Here is a 19922-nt window from a genome sequence, read left to right on the forward strand (position 1 = left end):
TTTGACTCGTTGTGAAGAGATTCTGCTATTAGATTGTATATATTGCAATGACATTAAGTGGAATGCATAAAGTGATGTCACTTGACAGATTTAGATCAGCAAGTGTTACGGATTTTGACACGTTCTTCTAGAGCAAAATTTCTACAACGTTATCAGGCAGGGTTTCCTATATCATGTACGAGTATGAATGCGGATTTCGTTTTCATAACGAACAATTAGTTCGCTACAGGCACAATTCGCAGCAGGGGATAGACGCGGTGACTTATTTGGTTACATCGATAGGGTTAGCAAACATACCAGTCGTTGTGGCCGTTTTCCGTTGAGGTAATGCAAAATACGGTCTAGAAATGCTCTACCGAAAGTGAACGGAATATTTGACGATACAACTTGGCAAGATCTACACTACCATACATACAACGGGAAAATGAATGAATAAATTGACCTACGAATAATTGAGTCTTATAATCGATCAGTATCGAGATTGATCAGTCACCCTGCCCCCCCCCCCCCCCCATCACTCCCTTCCAGCGAGATTCGGAAAATGCGTGCGCTTGCCTTTTTAACGCGCTTATGTTCAAATTTCGGATGAATCCTAATATATTCAAATTTCTCAGCTTTTATGACCGTCAACCAAAGCGAAAATATACCTACAGACCCCGAAGTTTCAATTGAACGCGAGAGATGCCGTGCGTGGAGAGGATCTACGCAGTCTTCCTTTGGGAGCCGCGTTCGAGCCAATCCAATCCGTCTGGCACGCCGCGAGCAGACGCACGCGTATAGATTCAGAGCTGCGGCGCGCAGCAGAAGGCGTCGCACATGCGTGCCCGAACCCGATCGATACGTCTGCACCACTCACTCAAACGCCAATAAGAGAAGATATACGGAAGGATACATAAACGGAACAGAAGACGAAACGGTACGGAGACGATAACGAAAAGAAAAACAGCAACCGCGTCACCGAAAAAAAAAAAAAAAGAGAACGTTGCGACAGAAGGTGAGCACGCAGCGGGCTGCCATGCAGAAGCGTGTGCGTGCGCCGATCGATTCAATCGGGCGTCCTGATGAATGTGTCTACCGTGACGTCTCCATTGACAGCAAGCGCCGCTTCGGCGAGCGGCTGACGCCGGCGAGGGTGTATTCCAGCCCTGAACTCGCGAAGGGCGTTGGGACGCTGAGCGTGCCCGGCGTGTCGGGCACTGTGCGCAGCCGATGCGATGCGATGCATATAGTGTAGGCGATAGGATGCGTTGGGCATGCCCCGGCCGCCCTTGTATCGTATAGTTTGGCGGATGCACCTATGCGTATATGATGCGACGCAGCTTTTTTTATTGCTTTGATGGTTGGCGCTGGTTGCAACGAGATCATTGACATGGAATCAGTATCGAGAGAAATATGTAGCCTATACTCGTTCCGCCCGAGCGACGGACAACTCCTCGAAAACTTTTAGTTGCTGTTATTACCTAAATATGTTATTTATATGAAACGCGTTATTACTTAAATGTGTTATGTTGCTTAATTGACTTCATTTCTCAGCAGTCTCTCCATGTAGTTCACCACGCTACATTTAAGTGCAGTGTGCAATGGATAGAATCACGACGTCTTCCCGAAGAAGTTTCAGTTGAACGCGAGAGATACCGTGCGTGGAGAGGACCCACGCAGTTTTCTTCTGGGAGCCGCGTTCGAGCCAACACAATCCGTCTGGCACGCCCGGAGCAGACGCACGCGTATAGACACGACTATCTATCGACAGTCGCGAGTCTTCACCTTCTGCATGATAATGTGTGAGTTAGTTTGATGTTATGGTATGATGTTGCTGTCTAAGAGTCTACAACGTCACCTTTCGCCCCCGAAACACAGCAGTACGGCTGCTTCTTGCTCGATGCCCGTAAACACGGTAACACATGCACTACAGCTATCGCCATTTATATAGCAGAATGCAGCTTTAGCTGCACAACTCACAACACACACCATGCCTATATCGCCATATATTTGAGCATGCACACGTGTATGCATTCATGCGAGCTGTAGTTATCGACTTATGACAAGCACATCCTTACAAAGAAGTGCCTGGAGAGCATCGCACCATAATCCAACGTGGTCGCCGCGCTCCCGCGCAAGAGCCACTGCTCCCCCCTGTCACGTGTCTCTCTACGTCACAGCGCTCCGCTACTACTCCTGCCTCCTCGCGCCGTCGCTCTCACCATGCCAGTTGCTCTGCCGTTGACACACTTCCATGTAAATCGCCGAGGACACGTCTCTTGCAGTGCTATACAAATGAGCCCATCCACGCCTTTGATTACTCTGCCGCCAGGATCGGCAAGAGCCACAAACGCTGGTATAACGCCGACGGCTCAGTTTTTATCAGTAAAATGGTATCGCAATAAAACTCAGTTGAGGAGGACGCTGGACAGAATTCGCAAAGCTCTCCAGTTCGAATGTTCTCCTTGCCATTGGCCGGTAATCTTCGCTAATAATATGTCTATCATAAGGATTGGCTGAAATATTCTCTCAACAATTGTAGCCTAAGAAGCTTTTTGTGAATATACGCGGGCCAATGTGAACAGCCGAAAAATATATCCGAGAGGACGTAACCCAAGCGTGACGAAACACTCAGCCTGCCTCGGTGTGACGACTTCATGCTTTGTTTCGAGGAAATGTTCACGGGTTCTTTTAGACGAAAGAAAGCGCGGTATCAATAAAAATTAAACAGAAAGAAATGACCCGGGAGGGAAATTCATCGTCCGTTTAAAGGGGCTTGAGTATATCTAGACGCTATTGCCTGACATCGTTTTAAAGGAACTCTAGTGCCAAACAAAAATGATTTATTTTCTGTGAGTTTCACTCATACCATGTGAACTAACCAATGCTCACTAGCTCAGGCCAAATCGATGGAAAACCGGAAAACATGCCTGACTACGCCGTGCAAGCTACCTGGCTCTCATAATTTGCTTGAACGAGCGATTCAAGCTGCTAGTTCACTGTTAAAACAATTGATTTCACTAGATTTAAAGAACTGAAAGATATTCCACCTGGCAAATTTCGCAGTGCATTTTTGCAGGCCCAACGATCAAAATTCGTAAAAATATTAAGTCAAGTGTTCGGCATCAAGCAATCACACCATCGCTGCTTTTTTGATGTTAGGCAGTTTTAGAAATCGTGCACCCTAGCGCCCTTGCGTATCCAAAACCCCGCGCATTGCTTGCGCTCTTTCCTAATCCTTTTGCAATCTTTTGTAGAGTCGGCTGTTTGCGTCCCATAACTTTGGGTGGACAAAACCTAAAACTCACTGTAGTGAGTATAACAGCGATTGAGAAAGAATTCTTCAGCCTTCAAGAGTTGCTTCCTTCGCTGGTAAATCGTGGTTTTATTTTTATACCACGAAAGACCTGCATGCTGTAGGTACTGTGAACCATATATTTCATCGTATCCTCACTTATCATTCATGATGGCGATCATGCTTGTCATGCGTTTCCTTGCTTATCATGTACTTTCCTGTTGTCTTGGTGTTTTGAGAGAAGTTTGCAATGAAATGAAGACCAGGGGCAATATTTGGTCGTCTCAGTTAGGAAATAAAAGAAAACTGCAGTGAAGTGTATACTGAGTAAACATACTGACTTCGCAGCAGGCTTAGTACAGCAACGGCTCGCAGGATTTTTTTTTTCGCACGAACGAAGGTTAGAGTTCTTCCAGGAGCAAAAATGGGGTGCATTAATTATAAGCTCATCTTAAATGTACATACTTCAAAAGTCTTTACCTCATTAACTCTTAGAACTCCAATGTTTACTGTATTCTCGCTAAAAAGCGAGCTGCGCAGAGGGGTACAACAATGCCGGTTGTGCAAATTTTAAAAGCTCCGTGCACGCTTTCGTGTTTGTAGGCATCTAATAAGGCCTCTCAACATGCGAAAACTATAGAGCACACGAAACGATGTTGCGGGCACAGCGATAAGAAATGATGTGTTCTCTTTACGCATACACGTATGCGCTTTGTAATGTATTCGTCACCGTCAAAACAATAGGCCCATCGCGTGCCAAGCCAAACGGTGATGAGACGGTGGAGGTGATGGAACGGTGTCGTGCTTGTTTCGCGCCCAGAAATATGGCGGTGATGTCTTGAATCACCCAGGAGAACAAACAATGCAACAACGCCATCTTGTTTTGTTTTGTTTCTCTCACGCCTGTTTTACTGTTTCTGTTTTTTGCGCGTAGCAAGCGTTGTACTTCTTCAGGCTGAAGTATGCTATTATGTTGCTCATTGCTAGAGAGCAGTCGTCACCTTTCGCATAGCAGTGTGTCTTACGTATCCCTTCAGTCCTTGTCTTTCGCGCTGTTTTACTATTCCAAACAAAACAGGAACTCAGCCGCCAGCCGTGTACATTCAGCGACGTCTCTTCCAGGATGTTTTCGGCTGTATGTATAAAATTATTATCGCCAGATATAGCCTCGTAAGCAGAGAAATAAAACAGCACTAAGCTATCGAGCGTGCCAACGTCTGGTATAGTGCCAGTTTAAAGAGGGATGCGCCGACAGAACTCGCTCGGCCATTCACTCGCCACTAACTAGGAAGACGCGGCTCGCCGATTTATGACTTTTCGATCAACAGTGTCATACGATCGCGCCCCCGTGGACGAACCACGTTAGCTCTAACACTGAAGTACACACAACACAAATTCCGCACCGCCTGTGACGAGATCCTACAGATGACGTCAGGCCACGTGACACAGGCGTCTCAAAGAAGCAGCACGCTCATCCGACCCCACCTCCTTTCCGCAGACAGTCCAGCTTTGCCCGCGTCAGTTGTAAAAGAGCAAAGCGAGCGGCAACGCGAATAAATGCCAATGATGGGAGAGGGGGTGAGAGAGAAGGGACGCATAAATGGCGGTGCAGGGGAGGAAGGCAAGGAGGAAGGAGAAGCAAAAGAAACGTTGCCACCCGTCACGTGGTTTGGGGGGGGGGGGGGGGGAGGTATGATACGCTTTAACGCTGGGTAAACAACCGCCCGCGGCGAACGGACAAACGGCAGCGCGAGCCCCCAACCGACGGCAGGGCCGGATCGCGCACACGTTTTTTTTTCTGAGCCTCGGCCAACAACATTATAATAAGGCATGCATGCGCCGCGCCTTGCGCGCGCGGCTCCTAATAGCGCCTCCAATTTTTTTCCTCCTCCACTTCCTCTTGGAGTGGAAGAAGAGAGAGAGAGAGAATCGATTCCCTATCCGTGCGCGTCTCTGTGCGGGAATACGGTATGTATACGTGCGTTAGTTTTGTGTGTTGTGTCTGTATATGTGAGCGCGCTTCTGCTGTTCGCTTGCCGCGCATGCGCAGAGAGAGAGCCTTATTCCTCGCTGTATATGCAATCGAGGTGCTCGCGCACCGATTGAGCCTTTCGGGCGAGTTCGCGGTCTTCCCAAGAGTGCTACTTAGTTGCAGAACTATCCAGGTCAACAGCGTGCGCGGTTCAAGTACAGCTGTAAGCCGTGTACGTGGTGGCGTTATGGCTGTAGTGCTGCTGATAGCTATAGAACGCAACATTGTATACACTCTTTGCTCGTTCTCTTGTGTAGCTTTTCCCCTGAATGTTCTTTTGTGTTAAGTAAAATTGTTCTTGTCCTATGGTGTTCTCATTATATCACTAACTCCCTTCCCTCCCCCCTGCACAATAAAATAAATAATAAATAAATAAATAAATACATAGATAGATAAATAAATAAATAAAGAACTTAATCAAATAATAAAAGGACAGTTGGAGGTTTGATGGCGTAAATGTAGGAAGCAGACAGAAAGAAAAAAAATTATCCAGCCGACTTTAACCACGAAGCTATAGAAAAGAAACACACGCGGATTCTTGAGGGCGAAAAAAGGGAAGGGGAAACAAAACGGCGGGTAGGCTGATTTCGGGGCGCCGCCGCTGTGGGCTACTTGAAATGTCTTGCGCATGCGTGATGCAGAAGGTGCATGAGTGCTAGGATACACAAATGACGCAACCAAATGCAGAAGTTGCATTCATTGAAACATTAGAAAACTTACACGCCTAACTTGCGTGACAGCTAAAGCAGGCGCATTACGGCCTAATTTTGCACTCGTACTCGCTTCCTAACCGTAGTGGGCCCGTTTGTTTTGCAGAGAGCGTTTGTGGGCTATAGGATGAAGAAACGAACCCCTCTACTGGGATGGCTACGAGTTGAAAGGCAGAGAGGTTAACCAGTTCACCAGATTAAGTGTCCAGTTGGCCACTCAGTACCGTGAGCACATAGCTCATGCGAGCAGCGGGAGATCACAACGTTGCTGTGGTAGAGCAGATCGGCTGGAACGTCGCTCTGCGTCCGATTGGCGTCCTTGCTTTTGCAGCCAAACGCACTGCGCCCCTGTGCATACCTTTTCACCCTCTCACGCACGGGGTGCGCATGAGTGTCGATACCATGACAAGCACGACGACAACCTCTATGGCGTCGCACACGGCTTTATCGCGCCTAGGGCGTCCGCGTGATCGGCATCGCAGTAAAATGAATTGCAGCGTACATGACCCATATTCTCCAGTCACGGACGGAACTTACCAATGTCCTTAAAGTTTGAGGTATATATAATCAGTATTTACTCGCCAATACTATAACCAAACTTGTATGTGACAGCAAAGAAGGTGAGGACTACGCAACAAGCCACGGAAAGGAAAATTAGAGGCTCAAAATTAAGGGAAATGGCAAAATGGATTGGAAAGCAATCAGGAGAGGGAGTGGGTGTACGCGATATATATTCTATCTGGGCTGGTCACGTGACGCCTAGAGTAGGTGGTGTATTTCAGCAGCAGCGGACTGGGTGTCACGAGACGTGGAACGCTTTGAGAGGCAGCAGTGACATTAGGTGGCGTCAAGAGATTATAAAAACAGAGATTGCGAGAGACAGCTAGGCTTGGAATAGAAATACTATCTATACTGACTCGTCATTTCTACAGTATACATCTAGATGCTATCATGAAAATCCCCCGTTGTCGCTCGCGCATACATTTTTACCAGTTGTAAAATAAATTTTACCTGCTTCAAAGAGGTTCAGGGCTGAATGGAAGGAAGTACATTCTTCGGAAAAAACACACCAGCTCTTTAAGTTCATCTACGCCTACTACAAGAAAAAACGCAGCAAACCCGTAAAATGTAACGTGCATGCGAAGTATCACGGGGGAATTAGTCTTGAAAAAAAAAATGCCTCGCCGGATACCAGCGGATTACAACTGTATGTCATTCCATGAAATGACTGTCGTTGAAGTACGTCTTAACATGCACATCCCCAAGATGAGCGTTGATGAGACCGAACCACAGCGCTCTTCACAGATTTGGTCAGTGCTACTTGATATTGTTACCATATGTAAAATGACTTTTAAGAAATTCAAAGAAAAATATTTGAATGTTACATTGCCCTCCATGCTTACAGATAATTCAAACAAGTTCTGGAGCGTTGCAAATAACACCCGAAAAGAAAATTATGTTGTTGATTGTGAGTCAAATAATCCAGTGCGCAGTCATGAGTACGCTGACGTAAAGTCCCTAGATATAGCAGAACATCTAGGGACTTTACGCTGACGTGCTTAACGAAACATTTAGTCGTTCATTATCACGTCCCTCTGACACGGTTGTTGCGTTGTTGCAACTATACAGTATTTCCCTTAAGTGTCTCACAGATCCGATTACGTTTGATTATGACAAGGAATAAAATAATTATTCACCCGAAGTTGTATTCTTGTTACCGGATAGTATAATAGTAGTAAAGTGGTTAAACGTACAAACGCTTACTCTGGTATTATTCAGTTGAAACTATCTTGACAATAATTCCAAGTTGGCAGCTTCTTAATGACTGGAAAAAAGGTTGCGTGCTGCAACTGCATAGATTGGGTGACAAACATTCCCTAGAGTACTATCGCCCTGCACTCTCAGAAAAGAATTTTAGTAAAAAGGTATTGCAAAAGGTAAAAAGGAAACCATTCTAGTTGCTCGCTTCACCACTCATTACAACCTGTTGACTAGCTGTTTACTACGTTCGAGAATTCGACTTAATAGGTTCTGTCTTTATAAGTAAGTACTACGTTTCACAGATCAGTTAGTAAAAGGTACTACCCCGCCAAACCTACGGTGTGAGATGCCGTGTGGTGGCTGCCCTAATTCGGTGCTTAGATAAACTATAGTCCCTGTCATTACGTCGTAATAATGGTTATGTGCTGCGTTTTGGCGCACATGTGTGCAGGTTGTACGTTATACAAATATAGGTTCCTAAATTTGTTTATGTATACAAATACCTAAGTGTCCACCAGTGCAACCTGTGCGCATCAGATTGTTCTTAGGAACGTGTTGCATGTTGCATGTCGATCATTGTATTGTGCGATGCGTTGTTCATTTTCGTCGTTTGTTCATTTTTGAACAGTGAAGTTTATTACATGCAACTTATTGATACTGCCACGCATGACTCTTTGGTGGCATCATTTGACTGGTGTCAAATATACCGAAACAAGCAATGTGGTTCTCGTTTTTTTTTTTTTGTCTTTACCAACGCGATTGTAATGTTGTAGTTTGAAAACAGAAGTTACTCAGTTCTTTGCAATGAAAGTGCCACTTTGTAAACAATACAGGTCCCACTAACTCAATTGGGTAGCAAATGCCACTATATCGCTGCCATTATTATATATAGTTGGTTACCTTACAATCTGTGCTAGTTATATAAACCAGCTCCTTTGGGTAGTAAATGCTACCACCTGTACCATTACTACCTGTGGTTAATAAGATCTTAGTTAACTTGAGGACAGTCCCTTACTACTTTTCAGTTAGTATACCTTCACGACCTTTTTTTTAAAAGAAATTATATCATGAATAAGCATTTCGTCTGAAACCATGGAGCGTGTCATCTTTTCTCAGGTTGCAAGTTTTCTTCAATCCGCTTCAATCTTCACGAATGTTCAACGTGGCTTTAGAAAGGTCTATTTTTTTGCGAAACGCGACATGCTGCTTTCAAAAATGGCATAATATTCATTGCTTTCTTGATAGTGGCTTAGAAGTTGACTCTTCCACGTGGCCTTTGATAAGGTTGCGCATAACTTGTTTAAAGATTAGGTAATCTTGACATTGGCCACATTGTGTAGAACTGGATACGGAATTTTTTGGAGAAATCGTTCGCAGTACGTGCATGCAATAGGTGTGGCTCCTTTTCATTTCCAGTAACGTCTAATATTCCACAAGTATCGGCGCTTGATCCATAACTTTTTCATATCTTTATCAACGATCCGGCTAGGAAGCTAGTTTAGCCTATCAAGCTTCTTGGGCACGATTGTGTCCTGCCCCATGCTATAAAAAAGCGATAACAATATAATCGCTTGCCGAACATATCGTAAAACAACAATCTATAATTGGTGCTCGTAATGGTAAACGGCGCTCAATATAAGAAATGCAAAACAGTAGGCTTCTCCAGTCGCATTGAGTCATGCTGATATAGTTAATATAGCACTAATGATGGACATTTGATTGCTAATACATTGTCTTATAATGTCCTTATCATGTTACTTATAATATAATCTAGGCGTTTATCCAACACTCGATCATTCCTGGAATAGGCTTGTCAATTTCGTCATTGCTAACCCTAATCGCGTGCTCGGTTAATGTTATGAATTTATTTTTCCACGGTGCCGTTACGTTAAGCGATATTACAAATCCCTTGTATGCTAGGCAAAATGAGGTATATTTGTTCCAATTTTATTACGTTGTTTCTTTTACCGCTGTTGTAAAAACCTGTCTAATAACACCATCCACAGCTTCTATATAATTACGGAATTTGGCTTGGTAACGGCTGTTTGCTCAGATGAGACGCTGAGCGCTGACGTGAACTAACGCTTCTGCCGTACTATAGAAATTCAGAAGTTCTTAAAGCAAGAGCTTTTTTTTTGCCAAGTGCCCCGTGTTTGCCGTTACTGCTTGTCTGCTGCTGTGTCGGTCTGTGTCTCGGGAAGTATATTTGTAGATACATACAGGAAAGTGATATGTGCGCCGAATGATATATAGTACACATGCGAACGGGCATAAATAAACCTTATATGCTGAACGAATAGCAGCAGCTCTGTTCTTCTCAAAAAGAAAACAAATTCGTTCATAAAGCCTGATCATATGACGTCGGCTTACAGATACATCAAAAGCGTACACAACCTCTTATGCAATAGCGCATCCTTTTCAACTGATTCTTTGATTTACTTGGCGTTAGCCATTCGAAATATTTAACCGTGCAATCAGAGAGTGGAACCAACTTCAGTCACGAGCACTCAGACTTTAGGAAATTTTCTAGCATTGGTCGAGGAAATAATACATGCATAGCTGTTCATCACTAATCTTACACCTCATTGTGTACATTTTTGAACTGTATTACGTTCTATGTATTCTGATTGCGCACTTGCGTCACAAGTTGTGCTCCCTTTCTATTTGTTGACTTAGTTTTGTTTTACTTACTTTTACTGTGTTCCAAGTACTTTCGTCCTTTATATTGTTACAGTTGACTTGATGAATAATTATTGTAACACTGTATTGCACTGTGTTTTACATACCTGTCTTGTGTATCTTTTACACCGTACTCATGTATGTGCCCTCCCTGCTATGATCTCGTGTGAGGTCGGCAGTATTGTTAAATAAATAAATAAATGTGTCTCTGGGTGGGTGCCTATTCTTGGACAATCCTCCAATAACGGGTAAGCGCCACCGGGACGCAGGAAATTCACAATACTTAAGTTTAGCAAGATATGTGCGGTACTTCTTCGGGCCTACAACTACTATCAGCATTCCTGCCACAAGCGTCATACATTGTCTTGGTCTTCGTCACATCGCTGCGTATTCGTCTCACACTGTGCACGGCGTCCACCTGATCCGGTGTTTCGATTTCGGCATATATCTTGTGAACTTGTGAACTGCGTGAATTTAAAGTTATGACCTTCTACAGTGGGCGAACGAAGACATCGCACGGGGTTGCACGCTGCACACCGTGAACGTAGACACTCAATTGTAGTTTTGTATAGAAATTACTACATACAACATCTCCCGGAAGCTTCGCATCACCTGGATTCATACATGTGCTTTGGATCTGCATAGTTATTTTTTGTTTGTTTGTTATCTTTGTGTGGCTGTTTCATAGCCTCTCTCTAAGTGCCCCCCCCCTCATTGTAACCTCGAAATATAGAAGCCTAGAAGGTTTATATTCAGGAAGCTAGGACGCCACATCGAGGGTAAGCTGGCTGCAGGAGTTCTCACTCAGGCAGCCACACTTAGGTCCTGCATACCGATTGGAAGCAAACAAATCCGTGACTCATAGAAATAGCGCCTAATGTTTTTTTTTTGTTTTTTTTTTTACGGATAACTACTGACTGTTGTCACGACCACATAAAGCTGCTTAGCAATGAAGGCTTCATTCGCTTGTGAGGGTTCTCACTCATGATGGTGACCACCTGCTGGAGATACTCGACCGCCTGCCTCACCTCTGGCATGCGCTCATTTTCATTGTCCACGTATTCATGAGTATTTTTATCACCCCTGAAAGACGAAAAGACTTTGTGACATCCTATAAAGTGGCCATCACCTCCAAGTTGCTACGGACTTGAAGGCATCTGGGTTTCATCTCCGGTGTCGCAATGGAAGCTACTATAGCTTGAAAACGAGAATGTGCTAAATAGGTGACAGAAGGGTGACAAAGAAGCCAAGCGCATACACAGCTACAATGGAAGCGTTTATGTCAATGGCGATCCGACACCTCAAATTTCTCTCACGCGCCTAAAGAGCTGCAGAATTAATTTCTCAGATTGCACAAGGCCAATTGACAAGCGTCATAGAATCACTTGAGGGGCTGAATTCAGAAACCTTCTCGTTCGGAAAGGAGCTTTCGTGGTTATTGGCACGTAACACCACAGAATGTTTCAGCTGAACTTTGCCATTGGTCGGCCGCTTTCACTAAAAGCATATGGGGTATCAGGATTTGCTCTGATTTTTTTTTCTCATGAAATATTGCAGCGTACGTGATTTTTGTGAATGCGGGTCCAGGAAGTGAACGGCACAAAAGTGACCCGGGCAAAGAGCACATATACGACAGGACAAGCGTCAACTTCCGATACACGACAGGACCATGCACGTGCAGCTTGTGTCAGCTTGCCGTCTGTCTTCTTTTTTTCCTGGGGGTGGGGGGGCAACAGCTCTCCCAGGATAAATACTGTCCTCGCGCATGTATATTGTGTACTATACGTGCAATTCACACTTCATTTAGTATTCACGCGCTGTTGTGTGCGCAGTCTTTGTTTTCTAGTATAGCGAGCGTATGTTCTCCGCGACCACGTGATTTTCAGCTCACCTGAAAAGCAACGTTTCTTTTTTTCTTAATAAACTCAAGGTTGGAGTTTGTGCCCTGTCCTGTTGTATATATATGTGTTCTTTGCATATGTATCTGTTATGCGCCAATGACTTTCCGATGCACGACTCACCACCTGTAGCTCAAAACAACCAATTGTGCCTGTAGAAAGGCCAGTGCAGCTGCTTCGCGATGCGCGGCACACTAATTTTATTCCCATGCTTGCCTTCGACGATACGTGGCGTCCTACGAAAGTAATGACACTCATCTCGTGTTGTGTGCGTACAGTTGTCGCCAACTGTGCTCCCTCTGCAAACGAGTGTCGATCGGGCATTTTTTCCGAAACGTATAGTATATACATCCAGACTACATGAAGTAGCATAATCTAACAGATAGAAAAGCCGTGCGCGAATGTGTGCAGCTTCATGGTGTCAGCTTGGCTAGAAACACAAAAATAAACAACGTAAACACAGGACAGAAGACGAAGTGCCCAAACAAATTCACATTCCAAACTAAAGTACAGTTCCAGGTGAGCATGCGAAGATCGCGTATAATTTTGATCACCTATAGCCGTATCGGGTGCATTTTTATTTACGGTGGTTATTTGGCTGTCCTGCTGCGTGGCGATAATGAAATGATGGTGAAGTGATATATTACGCTAATCTTGCATTTTGCATTAGCAAAGTGGCTACTGCCGTCTTACTATACTGTTTGACATATATGTATGTTCCAATAAGTAAGAGACGCTTACTAAAGGTCCCATTTGGCGATCCTATGTAGAAGAAAGTTTCTTGAGCGTCAGCTCTTCCTTCGGTGGAGCTTCCTGCGACATTTACTGTAAATTAGTCTTTTATCGCCCACAAAGGTCCCACCAACGAATTGAAACAACTCTGCAAAAATGTTACATTTACTTGGTGGAGTGTATTACCACAGGAGGTCACTTGGAAAGTCAGAAAAAGAAACGGAACAAAAAAAAGGAAAAAAGCACGCAGGAAAAACACGCGTGGCCCTAAGCACCCGCACCGCATTTCGACATCGTCTATAATGGCTTGTATTGTTAAATGTTTATCGGTAAAGGTGGAATACATTTCGTTCTAAAAAGAAGAAAAAACATTCTAATACTTCTTTCCTTAGCCAAATCATACCCTTTTTCCTTCACCAAAACAGCTCAGATGCAAGACGACAAATTGAAATCCCTGACGCCACAATTACAGATATAATGGCGCGAAATTCGAACAGAGATAGCTTGCCTTACAATTTCTCCACTGTTCATTTAAGCGCCAGAAGAATTAAAAGAGAGATATGAGAGAATTGTGCACACGTGTAAGCAGAAGCGTCATTCTTTACTGTTGTCTTGAACTAAAATGGCACCATTCTGCTTGGGCAGCGGTCACGTGCTAACTTTGGACTGCAGCGCCCAAGATTTACGACACTATTCATAATTCATAAAAACAGCTTGCGCTACAATTCTTCGTAAGGGAAAATTTGAGCCAATACTGATGCAAAACATATTATTAGCAAATGCAGTGAACGAATCGAAAATAATATTTTCGAAAAATCAGCTTTGTGAATTCGGCCCCAGCTCTGTCGTAGTGCATGAAGATTTACGCAATTATGAGCTGTTCTCATTGGTTTCTATGCTTCTATCTCGTCTTCGCCAAGTTTTAAAGTACCACCCCAAAAAAAGCTACATTGATAGTCGACGCTCAGGAGAGTATATCTGCAATTCACGCTCCTCCTCCTCGTGTATTAGTTATATCATTTGAACTGGTTAACTTTGATAACGCAGAAAAAGAAAGTTCACAGACTCCTGCTAAGTCAAACCACACATGACTGGCGATAAAAACTTGGAATACACGCTTACCGCACGCAAGCCTGGCCTTTATGCGATGAGCGTGTTGGAAAAGCGCCCATGTTCATTGCTGTGTTGAGCTTCAAAGTTTCATTACCCTGAGGAACACCGTGAGGATCACATCAACACCTCTTTGGTACCAGACTGTCTTTCTTAAAACTGAAGCCTGGTGCACCTCAACCATCGTGACACCAAGAAGCTTTCCATTAGATTCGAATGCAACGCGGATTTATTCATGCTTGGCCCTGTTACTGACACTGCAACATGAATTATGGCTATGAATAACTCAAGTGCTTTGTTTGTGAAAATAAATGCGTATATGTGAGAGCCTGACCAACACACTGGGTCCACCACATCCATAAAGCAATGGTTACGAATGAGCGATTCGTAAAAAAAAGCAGTGAGGAATATGGCAATCATCGTGGCCCGGCCCCCAATGATTAGAGAACGTGGCCACCCAATCAGGGAATTCTTTCTGATCTTTCCGGAATAGTATGGCACCTTTGCCTGCTGATATGTCGAACTCGAATTTAACAAGCACGTGATAATGGACATAAGCCTATATTTTAAAATCGAGATTGATTGAAAGAAGTGTAATGTAATGAGGAGAGCCAATAAACGGTGGTCTATTAAGAGTACATAATGATGGGCGCTTGCCAGGGAAGCTCAAGTGGTATAGCTTCTGAGGAAGGCTGACAATTAGGTAGTGTAAGGAGGTTGGGGGGATTGGGAAATGTCATGGGTTATAAGAGGGACACGGCTAACGCCAGATATGAATCGCTGGAGATTGTTGAGAGGGTCCTTCGTTCATTTTCCCCATTTCATGGGATTCATTACAACGAGCATAATGATGTATGTATAGAAACTACACACAGTATATATTGCGAGCATGAGATGGTGATATCCAGTGGCAAGAAGGCGAGCAGTATCACAAGATGGAAAATTAACATCATACACAGCAATCATTTATCGTACTGAAATTTAGAAATCAGGTAAACACCTCATGAGACGTAGATACATATCCGGCTTACAACCATCGATATATCGAAGATGACTTCGAAGTGCATAATCATCTGACTAAAATCTACTTTTGAGGAAGCTATTATTTCTGCAGTCAGTCTTGGACATGAAACCGGCTGATGATGATGACGATTGTGATGATGCGCATACTACAGAGAGGCTAGTTCGCCAATCAGGATGGCAATCTAGATGAGAATGATGACCCTGGTCATGGAGAGAGAGAGAATAACTTTATTGTGTGCCCTGGACATGGACAAAACCCGCGAAGTTTTGATTTCCTTGTTACATCACATATATTGCATACGACACATAATGTTGTGAAGATATTGGATCAATCAAGTTAATACGTTGGCAGCTCTGCGACTGTCAGTGGATGCTAAACAAGGTGCCTGCCGATCAATATCTACACAGGAAAGAGTATAGCTTAAGATGTCAGGCTAACTGCGACGGTGCCATGTCATATCAGGTCTCATTGGTGACGTCACTGTATGAAGCCATCAGCATAATTATGCGGTGAAAAAAAAGTAATTGCAGCGTTGTATGTGGGTATGACATGTAAAACTGACATTAATCTGGTACGACGGTAAAAGGAAACAGCCAGCTTTATTAGAAAAGAACTTCGCTGTTGAGGAAAACTTTGTCTTCGTCTGTGGGTAGATCCCGGTTCCAGAGCCTATCCAAGCATTCGCTTAATAACTTTAAACTAACCACTGAGGACGATAGGACGTGAGCGAATTAATCATCTAATGGAAGTGTAGAAACATCCAATGGCTTAGGATAAGTGTACTAACTCCTATAACTGTACACATCCAATATGAGTATGAATATGCTAAAGAAGGCGCTTTCCCTATGGACATGCTTTATGCGAAATGTGTGTAAGCGCCTACAGAAACAACACGATGTGAATCTTGTGTTCGTGCACGCTAGAAATCGTGCTTGCATATTGCGACAGCCATCCGAATCTTGCCTCCGTGTATGCGAGAGACGTATTTATGGTTTTGTGCTAATTGTGGTGAACGATTACGCAGTAACATATGAGAAATTCGGCTCTTGCTATGTTTTAACAATTCTCGGTTCTGTGATTTGGTTCGATAATTTGCATGTTTACTTTGTCAGGGACAAGTGGTACAGCTAGCGCTGCCTACAGGCAACAGCGTGTTGCTAAATGCTTGTAATTTGAAAGAAACCACAACGAAATTAAACGAAAATTCATTTTTTTTTTGTCAGGAAAGATCGTTCCTTCGTGTAGACATTGCAATCGGTAGACTGCGCAGCATATAGGCACTTTAACGAAAGGGTTCACTGTGACTTAGAACTTCAAGCCACATCTCGACAGACATGGAGTTTCAATTTGAGTTGGTTCTTTCAGGGGTTCTGTAGTTTATACAAAGATCACGGGTGGCAGACAGCATTCGAAATGAATGTATAGAGGACGAGAGCACTCCTGACACTTTCTGTCAGGCTTTCTTCTTCTCCACCGAACGCAGCAGATGCCTGCAGTTGAGCCGAATTGTTGCCTTACCGGCGTGAACAGAAACGGCCATTCGAAGACGGACCGACAGCCTATATATCAGTGCCGGTACTTACCCTTCGATCGGTGCGAAGAAGCCCTGGCGGCCGGGTGATGCTGATGTTGTTGCTGCTGCTGCTGTTGTTGCTGGGCCTCCTGATGATGATGAGCGGCCGCGGCCGCAATCCTATGGCTCAGAACGGCGGCCCGAGAACCCACCAGGGCCGCGTGGCCCGGACTAGAGGCCATCACGAGACCCAACGGTCCGCCGTGGTGCGAGGCTGCCGCCGCGGCGGCGTGCGAGCCGTGCAGTATGCCGTCGATGGAGTAGGGCACGTGGTGGGGCGGGTAGGCGGCCATGCTATACGGCGCCATGGGAGTGCCGAACGGCGCGTACGGTCCTGGCAGCGGTCGCCCCAGGCGTCCTAGGCAGCCGGCGTCCAGCAGTCGAGTCGCTTCCATCAGAGGCGATGACGAGGTTGGCATCAGCGTCGCATCGCCGGCAGCGAGGCATCGACGTCTGCCCGCAGTGCCATAACCCTTTTCAGCACTTTTCTGTATACCGGATGCCTGACGTCACAGCAGTTAGTCGCGTCGTGATGGATCGGAGTGCTTTGTGCAGCCCGCTTAAACAGTTTCGTGCGCTGAGTCTAGTCAGACGTAAAAAAATGGTTACGAGCAGATTTCTTTTAAAACGATGCACTGTTTCTAGTTGGATACACCGAAATGAAGAGAAAGAGAGGGGAATCTTCCTATCCAACCAGACGCTTTGCTCCGGTGAAAAAGTTAGTGCCGGCAATTTGGCTGCATTAGTAACGGCGGTTGGTTCATTTGGCACATGACACTCCACGAATCAAAATCCAAAGCCTGCTACTCTGTGTGAAGCGAAACGTCTCGCAGGTCAGGGGCGGAGTTAATTGATATCCACCAAACGCAACGAAACACGATGGGGCTCCGCCCAGTTAGCACACACTTTCTGGCATCCGCGACAGGGCTTCTGGTTTCCTGGCAATCAAGCCAGCAGACAACGTTGCGTGGCTCACAGGGCTGCTGAAAGTGAGAACGACCACCTGATTGTGTCACGTGTCTCCGCAACGTAGCCGTGTCGAACGAAAACAGACGTTCAGCGGGAGCCGGTATAGTTTACACGCCGAGCTAATCGTTCACCTTGATCATGCACCGAGAAAGAAATGCAGCATGGAGGTCACGAACAAAGCAGACGGCGGGGAAACCTCGGAGCAGACGTTTTTCAGTACGGCCGAACACACGTCCTCCGTAGAGACAGTAGCAGACGACGTTGGTCCGTGGGTCTCCGCACGCGAACACACACCGGGTCGGTCCGTCGACGTTTCACAGCTGGAACACTGCCAAAGCGGGCGAAATCACACGGGCGCCATTTTATGCGCTTTCGCCACAAACAGCACACAACGCCGCCGCGAAAGAAACGATCAAGAGCACCGCCACAACACCGACACCGCAAGCCCTCGTTTCCTGTCGTTAACACACGTTGTACACGTCGCGTCCCTCCACTTCTTTTTGTAGCAGACGACGCGTTTTGGAGAAGCCGGGCGTCTGCTTCGGTCAAAAAAATACGACCCGCGGACCAACGAACCGGCGCGCGGCCACGAGCGCCCCGTCTGCTTACTTCCACGTTCGTCTAGTGCCCGCGGGGGGCGTGGACTATCGAGGGGCGGGGACACCGGATGTGCCTCTCGACCAACCAGAGGGAGCGAAGGCGGAGTCTGCTTTCGAAACACACTGTGTTGAACGAGGGAGGAGGAATGTGCCGGCGTTTCGGCGCAACGCCGGCGCGAGTGTTTTCTGGCTGCTTTTTATCTCTCCAAGTTGCCCTCCTCCTTTTTTTTTTGTCTTGGCGGGTGCGCGCGCGCGTGTGCACTCGCTAAAGCGCGCGAAGTTTGCGGGGGCAAGGAGATAAAAAAGCGCGCGTAAAGAAGGCGCGTGCTCTCTCGGTGGCGGGGTGTAACCGTACGTGCGTGCGTGTTTATTCAACGGTGGTTTCGGGGTCGGAATTACAGGCAGGGGGAGTCGGCGCCGCTGCGAACGGCTTGAAGGTGGAGGGGGTTGCAGGAGGAAGGGAAGCGCTGAGTAAAAGGAGGAAAGAGAAGTGGGTGAGGAGTGTTGCGTTTCTGGCTTTGTTATTTGCTCGATAACGCCATTGGAAACGGCGGCTGCGTAGACGTATAGGCCAGAGAGAAATCTGCGCCCGGCTAATTCAATGTCCTCGCGGCGATGGAGCGACGGACGAAGCACGCCTGATCGCGTTTCGTCCGTTACCCTCTCCTCACCCCCCGGCCCCGATTTAAGTAAAAATAGACTGGACGAGCCTCGCGACAAATGGAAGCTGGAGAGTTCGACGACATGGAGCTGCTTGTGAAATGTTTGGCTGCAACCACAAAAAGACGCATCTGAGACGAGTGTTTCTGGCTTCGTTGGTGTGTCGGACCGGCGAGTTTGTGGAGGTATAGTGGGACCATGAAATTCGCCAATGGTTCGCTATTTTAGTCTGAAACCGACTGCCTTATTGCTCGAATATAATTTTGTAACTGGAGTCGCGAAGCTTCCCAACCAATCCGTGAAAGTATAGGAGGCGTTTTGAAGTGCCACTCCCGCATTATTGTTCACTATTGTTCAAGGGCTTTCCTGGCAGAACTGGTAATACCGCTCTACGAGTCAAGGCGCTTATAACAAGTTTTTGAAGGAAGTAACGCTCAGGAGACGTAACCTCGATAGATGATTACTGTCGATGCGTAATGCAGCAGGAAGCGTGAAAATACACTTATGTCAGCTTGAACACTAACTTATTCTAGATGTAACCTGATGCGAGACCTCGTGCTGAAATTAATATAGAGCAGGGATTTCTACGCCATGTAACGTGGAACATGACCACGTGCTTATTTAAGCGTGAAATGTGATTTAGCCTTAATTTACACGTAATAACATTCACCACCGTGAATCCTCTGTGTACAGGCGTCAGTTTGGACTACCGCGCTTCGATCATCAGTATACAGGCCATATGCAAACCATATACATGACGTGGTTGAGACGATATAAAATGCCCCAACGCGTAAGTCTTTCTCTGCCCTCGCGAATTATTTCTCTGTTCAGTTTCCATGGTTATGATCATTATATACATAGCGGGTGTTTGGGCAGTTCTGTGGGCAGACATGATGGACTA

General features: G+C 45.6%; 1 protein-coding gene across 1 annotated transcript in view; it reads right to left on the minus strand.

Moving 5' to 3' along the window:
- LOC119453565 (homeobox protein unc-4 homolog) overlaps positions 1-18371 on the minus strand; it is a 187075-nt gene extending 168704 nt beyond the window's left edge. The window contains exon 1 of the mRNA XM_037715614.2: positions 16804-18371. Within this exon, the coding sequence (XP_037571542.1) occupies positions 16804-17212 (409 nt within the window). The 5' untranslated portion in view covers positions 17213-18371. The remainder of the gene's footprint in view (positions 1-16803) is intronic.
- Positions 18372-19922: the final 1551 nt, after the last annotated feature.

The sequence above is a fragment of the Dermacentor silvarum genome, chromosome 5 (assembly GCF_013339745.2).
Source record: "Dermacentor silvarum isolate Dsil-2018 chromosome 5, BIME_Dsil_1.4, whole genome shotgun sequence".
Classification (NCBI taxonomy): Eukaryota; Metazoa; Arthropoda; class Arachnida; order Ixodida; family Ixodidae; genus Dermacentor; species Dermacentor silvarum.